Here is a 12,374-nt window from a genome sequence, read left to right as displayed (position 1 = left end):
CTGACTACCCAACATTTAGTCAATGAGACTGTGTGTGGCTGCTGGGAAGTTAGACTCAGCGTTACATTCATATTTGTGACCTACTCCGCTCCTAAACACGAAAATGAAAAAGCTGAAAATTTATTTGACATCCAGTTCCAGCATGACGATTGAAAAGTAAAATAGAATGCAGGACCAAAAAATAGATTCGTGACTTACAAATTTAACAAATGATACACCATTTTTTGTTTTCAGTTTGATAAGCTCATAATTGTATTCAGCCTCTTCGAAACTGCTCGTGTTACCAAGTATATCGTTTTGTTATACGCTTGCGGGGAAAATCACAATTTCACAAGAGTTACAAGTGAGTACTGCATTAATGACTAAATACACATGAAAAAAATTTAAACTTAAGACGAAAGAATCAGAGAAATATGACATTAATTCGTCGTAGGCGAGGGAGAAAGAAAAATATCTAGCTTCCCTCGAGGATTCGAACCTCGACATTCAAATTTTAAGATCTAAAGCTCCGGTCCAAAGCTACAAAACACCTCGTTAGTGAGTCAAGACATACGCTGGGTTCATATTTGACAAAACTTTCCGCATTCTCCTGGGATCTGAATTGTCGAAAGCGTCATGTATGAAAATAGATAAAGAAAGAGGGTAAAGTTCAAGCTCCATCCTCGAATGAAGAAATTAAAAACATCGAAATCTACAGGTTTAGAGATTGAATCCTCGAAGATGCTTAGATTCTCTTATTTTTTTATCCGTGACGGATAAAAAGATTTTTCTTCATTCGACCCCGAGAAAAAAACTTCTACTCTCTCTTTATAACTTTGAATTCGATGAAGGAATTATTTCTCAATACTGACACTAAGATAAACATAATAAACATTGAGGTAGCTGATTTATCTTCCCAAGAGAGATTTATGGAACTACAGCATGGCTGATTCCAGTGTTATGTGCACCGCTTGTGCTCCTGGTACAATAACAGTATAACTCGTAGGTTGTCTTCATCCTTGTCAATTCAGTTTTATATGGCAGAAACTGTCCTGCTCAAGGGAATTGAAAAATAGACTTTGATTGCGGATGGCCTGTGTCCTCCACTGAAAGAAATATAACTGAGCCTAAATCGCAGGATGAAGTAATAGGAATACAGAAACATTAAAAATATACACACAATTGAAGAGAAAGAACAAAAACAAAGAAGAAGACGAGCACGTGAACTTTTATGAAGTAGAAGAGCAATTTTAATATCCAAACTGGACATTTGAAGAGATTTGTTATTTACTCGTGACAAGGGATTATAGACTGATCTATTGCTCGTCAATATGAAATCTTTCATGGTTTTGTCGAAATTTTAGTAAAGCAAAACGTATTATTCTTGATATTTTCAGGCATGTAGAAATAATAATGACAACTTTTAGAGGATAAACCGATTCAGAGGATGGCGGTTTAACAGGTACTAAACAGTTTTCATATTATAAATTACTATAGTATAATTGTTCCGATGATTAGTCTCAGGGATTATTCAACAATATTCATTGAGCCTGCGGCGAATAATTGTTAATCATGACACGTAATACCCCGCAACTGGACATGCTTGATTAGAGCTTAAGAAGGCGTAAATTCGGCCAAGTTCCTTCTCAGGATTGTTAAGGACCGAGACCATGGTTTCGTCAATGAGGGATATATTATAAAGAAAAATTATTTATATAAACCAAGAGGTTACCAAAATGAATGAAACTGCGAGACTCGTTGCAGTTTTCTTTATTTTGACTTATAAGGAGATATACTCGTGGCTCCTTTGTATTTAAAACTGCTGGAAAACGTTCTATATTTGTGAAACAAAAAAATGTCTGGTTAAGAAATTACAAAGTGATGGACCGGCTACAAGCACATCATTTCTTTTTTTCGACTTCAATGTGGGAAATCCTGAGAGAGCACATCACACCCTCTCGGATGGCTGATTCACACACAGCTGGATTCGCCTTAATCTTGTTCGCTCGTGGGTTACACCACATGAAAATAACAAAAAAAAAAAAGACGAGAAGTTGGGGTAACGTGATAAAGAGCGAGGTGACATAAAAATGAAAACTTTCACCCCAAAAATTTTAATTATTACGAATTCTTGATCATGTATGAAAATGAAACTTCGCCAGCGTTACCATTTATTTATTTATTTTTTTTTTTGGAAGCTTTGCAAACATCGTTCGACCTCCTCAAAAATTACTATTAATTTTTTCTTCAACAATTTAAACTACTCATCCAAAAGGTGATTTGTCGTATTTCGCGGTTTGGTCGGAATTCGGTTTTGGCGGGAATTCTCTCTGCGCAATGACGAACTACATTAGCTCATGTGTTTACTTCGGAAGGTAAACATTTAGGCTCAGAAAATGCTAATGGTTGCATAGAATCCTGCTCCGAACAACGCGGAGAATACCACGCCTGTCTAACAAGAGAAATTTCCTTATATTCCCTTTAAAATTAAACAGCAACAGATTATTTTATGTCAGCAATACATTTACAGATATTTTTTAATTTCTCCATAGTTTTGTGATATCTGAAGGTTTTTCCAGTTTTATTTTGGTTTCAAATGCTCCTATAATCTGGCAGCAAAGTCTCTCGATGGCCTACAAGATGCGAGAACCAGCGCTTGGTTCTCCACTTACTTTTGATGTGTAAGCAGATTATTGTTCTCGATAGCCAGAAGGCCGATGCAAAGATAAATATACAGCTCCTAAAATACCATCTTATTCAGAAAATTCTGGATCATAATAAATTACAAATGAAAAAGGAAGACTTTTCTCAAAACACATTTTGTCACGGGTTAGTGGCTTCCGGTCATTCATGATTACTTAGCTCTCTTCAGAAGAATATTTGTGGAATATATTGTTCGCTGGAGCCTTTTTCACACTTTGGAAAAACGCACTGATAACTCTGATTCACGAGAGCTATGGAAAATTCGCTAGAAAATACGTAAACCAAATGAAATCTTACTCTCGCTCTAATTAGTTGATAGTTATGTTTAGATGATCGTATGTAAACGTGTTTCTTTGCATAATAGGCTGCGGGATTTTGGAAGAACTCGTGACAGTTGTGCAAACCCTTGACTGCGTTTTGAGTTTGTAAAATGCGCCGTACAACTCGAAGATTCAACAACCTCGTTTCACGGGAAACCCACAGGCATTACACTGCTGTCCGTATCCGGAGAGTGGGGAATTTTTTAAGCAAAATCCCATCACAACAGCATGAGGGAGAAAACTTTGAAATTCTCACTCTTTCGTTTTATCTAAGTATCAGAGACAAGTTGGTTTCCGCCTTTCTTTTTGTATTATTTTCATTTAAGTATCCTTTTTTGTTTCGTGAGGATGTTTTCAAGCGCAGTAAAATTCTATTCTATTTTATTTCCAGCTATGGCGGAGAGTAAACTTCGGACAACGGGAGAAGGACTGGATTTGAACAATGAGATTCGGGTCACAGGTGAGAGAGAGCCATAGAAAAACACTGCTACATGGTCATTTTGAAGCGGTTGTGATGTTTAGTGATGGAATAGTTAAGTACATCTTTAGTGGGTATTATCAAGAGCGGCAAGTCTGGGACTGGAAGTACAGCGGTAATCCGCATAAAGATTCAAAATGGCCGATGACATCACGGAAAAAGGAACTGAACACCAGTTTTGACCTAGCGCTTTTCAAACTCGGTCGTCATAATTTGAGCAATTCGCATGGACTATAAATGAATTTTTATGCATAATAATTCATTTTAATGAAGTTTTATTTTTCATATTTTTGCGTTTTCTCTGGCAATAGTAATAATGTTTATCAAATGATCGAATTTCAGGGACAAACGAAAGGCAAGTGACATCAAATGACACCAAACTGGAGGTGTACGATGATCCATTAAGAGGTGAGAAATTAGATTCTTTAAAAGACGCCTCGGTATGGTTTTTAACTAAGCACATTTTATTAATTTTTTTTACCTATTCTGTGAATAACTTTTGAAACAGAAACTATATGTTCGAATTTCAAACTTTATCACAAGAACAAACACTGAATTTTTTTTTTGCGTGGGTCACGAACAAGCTGTCAGTGCGAGGTGTACAATTTTATACATATACATGGAATGAAAATCATCATTAAATCTATTACCGCGAGAAATAAAAGAAAAATGTAATGAAAAAATTAGTATCGTACTCAGTATCAGGGAGGGATTTGAGTCAAAATGAAAGAAAATGTCGAGAATGCTTCTCATTTACACCACGTGCACTTTTGCAGTTGCATTATAAATTATGAATCACTACTCTTGCTAAAGATATCCTGATACAATTTAAAAACATTTGAGATAAAACACTTGCAAATAAGGTCGAGAGGAGACTGATCGTGGAAATCAAATGGACAATAACGTTTGCAAAAAGTTTTATCTGTTCTGTGTTCTTTCAAACAGACCACACCATATATGGCCAGAGTTCCCGAATTTCATTGGTCTGGAGACCATTTGAAGTGATTCAAAACATCATCTTAGAGTTAACGGTTTATAAAACTTATAGATATCAGTGGGGTGAGGGTTAATGGTCGGCGGGCTCATGTATACAGTAACCGACTGTTCAAAAAGAACGAAAGGCCTGTAAAGGATAGGAATTAGAAAGGGGATTTAACGACATAAAAACAAAACCTTGTTAAAACGAAATCATTAATGTTAAACCGGTGTGTTTTCAGATATAGCAAGAGTATGTCTCGAGGAAGGTAACAAAGAATACAGACAGGAAGAACATCAAAACGCGATAAACTCCTACTCGGAAGGTCTTCAAGTGAACTGCGAAGATATACGGCTGAACGCCAAGCTTTATAGCAACAGAGCAGCAGCTCATTTCCATTTGGGTAAGAATCTTTTTAAAACTACTAAATTCTTCATGGAATGTACTCCGTGAAGTTAATGAATGTACATTCTGCACCCATTTTAAACGGGATTTTATCCTCGCCTGCTGTCTTCCCTGCCATTTTTGCATCCTTTTATCGTATGAATATTGAAATGAAACTTGCAACTTTAATATTTCATGTCGATCGCACACGTGGAAATTCTCCATTAGGATGAAATTCTCCTGCAAAGTTTCATCGCAATTGTGAGATATTCTTACCGTAAATTATGAAAAGTATACTTGCCAAATAAATTGCAAAGCAACTAATAAGAATATCGAAATTCACACACAGGTTCGAAGACCAACATCTCAGGACTGATGTTGTGCGGAGGTTTATCCGTTCTGTGGTTAAAATTAATTACGCGTCCAATTCACTCAGTATAACATCTTCCATTTCGAATTGTTGCGTCTCAGCCGGCTTACGATTATATCAAGCTAAAACGGAACAATTTAGTTTATGATGGTTACCCCTCAAAAAGTGCGTATCCTTAAATCAAGGTGGTAATCCTCTTACGTGACGTCATGTCCTCCCTAGCCAGTGGTTGTGACTCATATTGTGCTGACTCGACCACCGAAATAATGGCTCGGCCATCTGCCAACTTAAGAATCAATCACTTTTTTAAAAGACGAATTTTATGGAGAAAAAAGCAAGGAATCCTCTCAAAAGATGCCCGGAACAGCAATCAAATATGAGCAAAGCACTTACAGGGTCATATAGTCTAAAGTGAAGAGAAGCTTTAGAAAAACCGAAATTCCTAGATCCGAGTAATCTACTCATATTTTATTCAAGTCTTCAAGGTTGCAAAGAACAATACTTTTTCCGAAACACATCGTTCCCAAAGGAGAATCAAAATAATTTGTAATACAGCACTCAGGAAATTCGGGTATGCGTCGGCTTATTCAGCATAAGAAGGCAACTCCAGCGATGGACTAATATGATACCAAGGAAGCGTAGAGCTGCTTCTTTGATAAGTAAACCACAAACTAAAAATCAATATGAGGAGAATTGCCCTGAGATGAACTCTGTGAGTTTCTTGTGATCATACCCAGTTGCCAAGTTTGAAATATCTAAAGGACAAGAAGCGAAAAACATGGAGTTTGACCACATTCTCTTAAATCTGGGTCAAATCTGGGTCAAAATGTGAACCTTATCTCCCCCAATTTTACCCGATAAAATGATTTTCTCCTGGTTTTAACTAAGGCCAAGTCTAGGACAGGTATAAAGACGGATACGTAAATTGGCACGTGATGACGACTGACACTTAGTTCCTGAATTCCTTAGGAAACTACGAAGAATGTCTCAATGATGCAACAGTTTCTGTTCAGTTGGAACCCAATTTAATCAAAGCTATTAAGAAAGGTGGGTGTTGCAGTCAAAATTCATCAAACCACTTTGCTGTGGTTTCTTCAAGAGAATTGTATGGATTACGGCAGCTGACTGTACCTCGGGTATCAACAATAACTGGTCCGTAAATGTTTGCTATGTAGATAAAAAGTGCAAGTTAAGGTCAGTGAGCTATAAATGAAAATTAAACCAGTAATGGTTCATTTACACCAAAGATTAAACATGTTTGAAATCGTTTTGTTAAATACAGTTTAAATTTTTTCTTCATAGAATTAGTATAAACCGATGTTAGTCGACTTCACATATAACATATTGAAAATGCAAATAAGCGATTGTATGAATTCTATGGAAAATTCAGTTTTTCAGTCCTCTCTTTCTGGTTTTCATTCAGTTAAACCCGGTTTGACTAAAAATGTTTTGCTGATGTGAATGGGGTGTGAGACGATTTTCTGGCTACTTTTATATGTGGATAGTAATTAATTAGATACCTCACGTCATTACCTTCTCAGCCGCCAGTGCTTGCGTGGAGCTTTGCTTGTACAAAGAAGCAAGGAGCTGGCTACATATGGGATTGGCCGTATCCTTTAACGAGTGTTTCAAACGTTATACGCAAAGAAATGCAAGCAGTTTTCACTAACACCAAGCTGAGCAGTTAAAAGAAACTAAAATATTTTCAGTTATTCCAAAACATTTCATTTGACAGAAGGGGCATTTTATCTAATTCGCAGAACGCCCCTCATCAGTGTCTCTCTAAGAATATCAGCAGGACGCCCAAACCAAACAATGATTATGCCTAGTGAGCTTGTTAACACTTATATTAATATTCACTCTGGTAAGAAAATATTTAAAATAGGAAATCGTCAAAAGAAATCCACTTTCGACAGGTATGTCCTTTTCTAAGGTTTGTTTAAGGAATAGCGCATGTTTTTTAGGGGTATTTGAGAAAAACACCGCGAGAGCGATGTTCCAAAATTCTGCAAAATACCACGAGCTTCCATTAAAAGAACGTCCAGTGACGCTGACATTAACCCCAAACTGTCTGACTTATAGTCCGAGTCGTCATTCTTTCTGAGATAAAAACTTCTTCAGATTCACATCAATTTCCTTGGCTTCGAAGCTCATAATATCCAGACTGATCCGTTTTTCTTCAGCCCACGTCGTCCGAACTGTTGGCCACATAAAGGTCTTTTTTTTTGGTGTTTACATTTGCTGCATTTTCTATAAATTCTTGAAGCTTTTTCAATTCACAATCTGGAAATATTTCAGCCATTGTTTCAAAATTAGAATCAGTATCATTTCAGTTAATGTAAAAATGCAAATTTTAAATGTAAGGTTCTAGGATTTGACTGACATACTTATTTTCTCAGCGATTCACATACATGAAATGTCTCAACTTATAGAATTGTACCTCTAATATTTTTATTTTTATTGAAATTTGTTCACATCCACTCATCAGTTATTTATTCTTAACCCATATAAGATTGAGAAGGATAACAAACCTCTGCTTCACTTACTGAGCAAATCTCAAACATTAATAGAGAGCCACGAGTGTATTATGGGAAATGCCAAAGTCGACAGAGAAAAGACCGAAGAGGGAATCCGTTGTAACCTTCTAGGAATAGCTCATTATAATCAAGGACAGTTCAAAACAGCAATCGATTACCATCAACGTCATCTAGAAATTGCTAAAGAAGTGGGAGACAAGGCCGGAGAGGGATACAGTTATGGCAATCTCGGCTGCGCTTATGATAGTCTAGGACAGTTCAAAACAGCAATCGATTACCATCAACGTCATCTAGAAATTGCTAAAGAAGTGGGAGACAAGGCCGGAGAGGGATACAGTTATGGCAATCTCGGCTGCGCTTATGATAGTCTAGGACAGTTCAAAACAGCAATCGATTACCATCAACGTCATCTAGAAATTGCTAAAGAAGTGGGAGACAAGGCCGGAGAGGGAAAGAGTTATGCCAATCTCGGCTGCGCTTATCGTGGTCTAGGACAGTTCAAAACAGCAATCGATTACCATCAACGTCATCTAGAAATTGCTAAAGAAGTGGGAGACAAGGCCGGAGAGGGAAAGAGTTATGCCAATCTCGGCTGCGCTTATGATAGTCTAGGACAGTTCAAAAGAGCAATCGATTACCATCAACGTCATCTAGAAATTGCTAAAGAAGAGGGAGACAAGGCCGGAGAGGGAAAGAGTTATGCCAATCTCGGCTGCGCTTATCGTGGTCTAGGACAGTTCAAAACAGCAATCGATTACCATCAACGTGATCTAGAAATTGCTAAAGAAGTGGGAGACAAGGCCGGAGAGGGAAAGAGTTATGCCAATCTCGGCTGCGCTTATCGTGGTCTAGGACAGTTCAAAACAGCAATCGATTACCATCAACGTCATCTAGAAATTGCTAAAGAAGTGGGAGACAAGGCTGGAGAGGGAAAGAGTTATGCCAATCTCGGCTGCGCTTGTGATAGTCTAGGACAGTTCAAAACAGCAATCGATTACCATCAACGTCATCTAGAAATTGCTAAAGAAGTGGGAGACAAGGCCGGAGAGGGAAAGAGTTATGCCAATCTCGGCTGCGCTTATGATAGTCTAGGACAGTTCAAAACAGCAATCGATTACCATCAACGTCATCTAGAAATTGCTAAAGAAGTGGGAGACAAGGCCGGAGAGGGAAAGAGTTATGCCAATCTCGGCTGCGCTTATGATAGTCTAGGACAGTTCAAAAGAGCAATCGATTACCATCAACGTCATCTAGAAATTGCTAAAGAAGTGGGAGACAAGGCCGGAGAGGGATACAGTTATGGCAATCTCGGCTGCGCTTATCTTGGTCTAGGACAGTTCAAAACAGCAATCGAGTACCATCAACGTCATCTAGAAATTGCTAAAGAAGTGGGAGACAAGGCCGGAGAGAGAAAGAGTTATGCCAATCTCGGCTGCGCTTATGATAGTCTAGGACAGTTCAAAACAGCAATCGATTACCATCAACGTCATCTAGAAATTGCTAAAGAAGAGGGAGACAAGGCCGGAGAGGGAAAGAGTTATGCCAGTCTCGGCTGCGCTTATGATAGTCTAGGACAGTTCAAAACAGCAATCGATTACCATCAACGTCATCTAGAAATTGCTAAAGAAGTGGGAGACAAGGCCGGAGAGGGATACAGTTATGCCAATCTCGGCTGCGCTTATCTTGGTCTAGGACAGTTCAAAACAGCAATCGATTACCATCGACGTGATCTAGAAATTGCTAAAGAAGTGGGAGACAAGACCGGAGAGGGAAAGAGTTATGCCAATCTCGGCTGCGCTTATCTTGGTCTAGGACAGTTCAAAACAGCAATCGGTTACCATCAACGTCATCTAGAAATTGCTAAAGAAGTGGGAGACAAGGCCGGAGAGGGATACAGTTATGGCAATCTCGGCTGCGCTTATCATAGTCTAGGACAGTTCAAAACAGCAATCGATTACCATCAACGTCATCTAGAAATTGCTAAAGAAGTGGGAGACAAGGCCGGAGAGGGAAAGAGTTATGCCAATCTCGGCTGCGCTTATGGTAGTCTAGGACAGTTCAAAACAGCAATCGATTACCATCAACGTTATCTAGAAATTGCTAAAGAAGTGGGAGACAAGGCCGGAGAGGGAAAGAGTTATGCTAATCTTGGCTGCGCTTATCGTGGTCTAGGAAAGTTCAAAACAGCAATCGATTACCATCAACGTCATCTAGAAATTGCTAAAGAAGTGGGAGACAAGGCCGGAGAGGGAAAGAGTTATGCCAATCTCGGCTGCGCTTATCATAGTCTAGGACAGTTCAAAACAGCAATCGATTACCATCAACGTCATCTAGAAATTGCTAAAGAAGTGGGAGACAAGGCCGGAGAGGGAAACAGTTATGGCAATCTCGGCTGCTCTTATGGTCGTCTGGGACAGTTCAGAACAGCAATCGATTACCATCAACGTCATCTAGAAATTGCGAAGGAAGTGGGAGACAAGGCCGGAGAGGCATCCTCACTCTGTTCTCTTGGAAGTTATTTTGAGTGCCAAGGAAATCTCAAGAGGGCTTCTGACTGCTTTCACTCTTCTGTAGAGGGGTTTGATAGTATCAGGACCGGTCTGCGATTCAACGATCAGTGGAAGATTTCTTATCGTAATCAGCATAAAAGTGCATACACAGGCTTGTGGCGTATAAACCTAACTCAAAATGAATTTGTCAACGCTCTTCTTGCCGCAGAAAAAGGACGTGCTCAAGCTCTAAAAGATCTGCTAGAAGCAAAATATCAGCCCCGATATTCTTCAAGGAACAGCGTCTCGTTCCTTACCCTGAGTTTTGTTCCATTAGGTACGGTTTTCATAGCTATCAGTGGACCGTGCGTTTACTACTGGGTTTTCGTTAGCGACGATAATGTCCAGTTGAGAAAGGTACATGTCAACAATTATAAGTATCAGGAGGAATTGGAATTTTTCATCGAGCAACTGAACAGAACTGCCTTGAAGGAGATCGATTCAAGAGATGCTGTTAAATACGAAAATCCTTCCCATGACTCGCTGAAAGCGGAGGAAGCAGCGAATGATATGATTCAAATTGATGTAAGGAACTCGCAATTAAGTGCTCTACAGAAGCTTTATGACATCATCGTTACTCCTATTGCTGATCTGATCGAAGGAAACGAGCTTACGATTGTTCCTGAGGGACCATTTTGTCTTGTGCCTTATGCAGCATTGGAGGACTCGAAGTCAACTTATCTGAGTGATTTATTCAGAATCCGCGTGCTTCCGTCCCTGACGACCTTACAACTAATCAATGATTGCCCAGCTGACTTTCACCTGAAGAGCGGTGCATTGCTTGTTGGCGACCCATGTTTTGAAGAGATCATCTATGAAGGAAGACGGTTGGTACAACTTCCGGGAGCAAGGAAAGAGGCGGAGATGATTGGACGAATCCTCAGTATTTCCCCTCTCATTGGAGAAATGGCAACAAAAGATGAAGTGTTAAAACGACTCTCAGCAGTGGCTTTAGTACACATAGCAGCACATGGTAAAATGGAAACTGGTGAAGTTATCCTGGCACCAAACACCACAAGAGAAACCCCTCAACCTCAAGAGAAGGACTATCTACTGACGATGAAAGATGTCATGGAGGCTGGGCTGCGGGCGCGACTGGTTGTTCTAAGCTGTTGTCACAGTGCTCGTGGGGAGGTCATGGCCGAGGGTGTGGTTGGCGTCGCCCGAGCATTCTTGGGTGCTGGCGCTAGAGCTGTTGTGGTAACCCTATGGGCGATTGCAGACGAAGGAACCCTGGAGTTCATGAGTTTCTTCTACGATGCACTTGCTAAAGGCAAGAAGGCAAGTGAAGCTTTCAATCAGGCCATGAAGTGTTTGAGAAAATCCGAAACTTTCAAGGAGGTGAAGTACTGGGCACCATTTGTACTCATTGGTGATGACGTCACACTTGATTTCAACGACATCTAGTTGCTGATCCATGTAATTATTCTTTTCATAACATTTATGCATTGCAAAGTAACTTTAAATCCAAATTAGAGATAAATATTTGATCATAAATGCTTTTTTTGTTATCTTGCTGTGTAAAGTTTGGGAGTTTCTTTTTTTCCCGAAGAAATTGAAATGCTTTTAAATTGAGTGGGCACAGACTTTTTCTTAGATAATTTGATAGGAGTGAAAACAGTTTTCTGCTATAATAATTGTTGGACAGTTTATCGTTTCATGTCGTAAGGCCGAATGAAAAATTTTAGATGATCTCAACGATTCTCCCTGAATTATAATTTTTTTTACTTTTCAGTTAAGGCAGTGAGAATTGGAGCTGTATCATAGAAAAGACAGAACCCAAGAAAGTAAAAAGTTGCCCGCAAGCGTTCATATTTGGAGCAGAAACCACAAGGCTACCTATAAAATCTCTGTAAGAGTCCTCTACTGAGAGCAGGAGAAGCGAAAGAGCCTTCAAGAGCCCATATGGATCTCTGTTTTTGCAAAAGTTGATTCTCCACGTCTTAATTGCTCTTATGAGCTATAAGGATTTTGGACACGCAGAAGAAAAAAGACTTTGCATTTTTTTATTTTTAATGAGCTGTTCGAACTAGCTTAAAAGTAATTTTTTTTAAATTAGTGATGTATTGAAATCATCA

The 12,374-nt window shown here is 39.1% G+C and overlaps 1 protein-coding gene across 1 annotated transcript; it reads left to right on the top strand.

Moving 5' to 3' along the window:
* Positions 1 to 6,199: 6,199 nt before the first annotated feature.
* LOC136282356 (tetratricopeptide repeat protein 28-like) lies at positions 6,200 to 12,187 on the top strand. Its single transcript, XM_066169889.1, has 5 exons — positions 6,200 to 6,257; positions 6,752 to 6,819; positions 7,723 to 10,107; positions 10,228 to 11,715; positions 12,032 to 12,187. Exons 2-4 carry the CDS (start codon positions 6,808 to 6,810, stop codon positions 11,701 to 11,703), a joined length of 3,873 nt encoding a protein of 1,290 aa, XP_066025986.1. The 5' UTR covers positions 6,200 to 6,257; positions 6,752 to 6,807; the 3' UTR covers positions 11,704 to 11,715; positions 12,032 to 12,187.
* Positions 12,188 to 12,374: the final 187 nt, after the last annotated feature.

Source organism: Pocillopora verrucosa, chromosome 7, assembly GCF_036669915.1.
Source record: "Pocillopora verrucosa isolate sample1 chromosome 7, ASM3666991v2, whole genome shotgun sequence".
Taxonomy (NCBI): Eukaryota; Metazoa; Cnidaria; class Anthozoa; order Scleractinia; family Pocilloporidae; genus Pocillopora; species Pocillopora verrucosa.
Note: the sequence above shows the minus strand (reverse complement) of the source record. Positions and strands in the feature narration are given on the sequence as shown.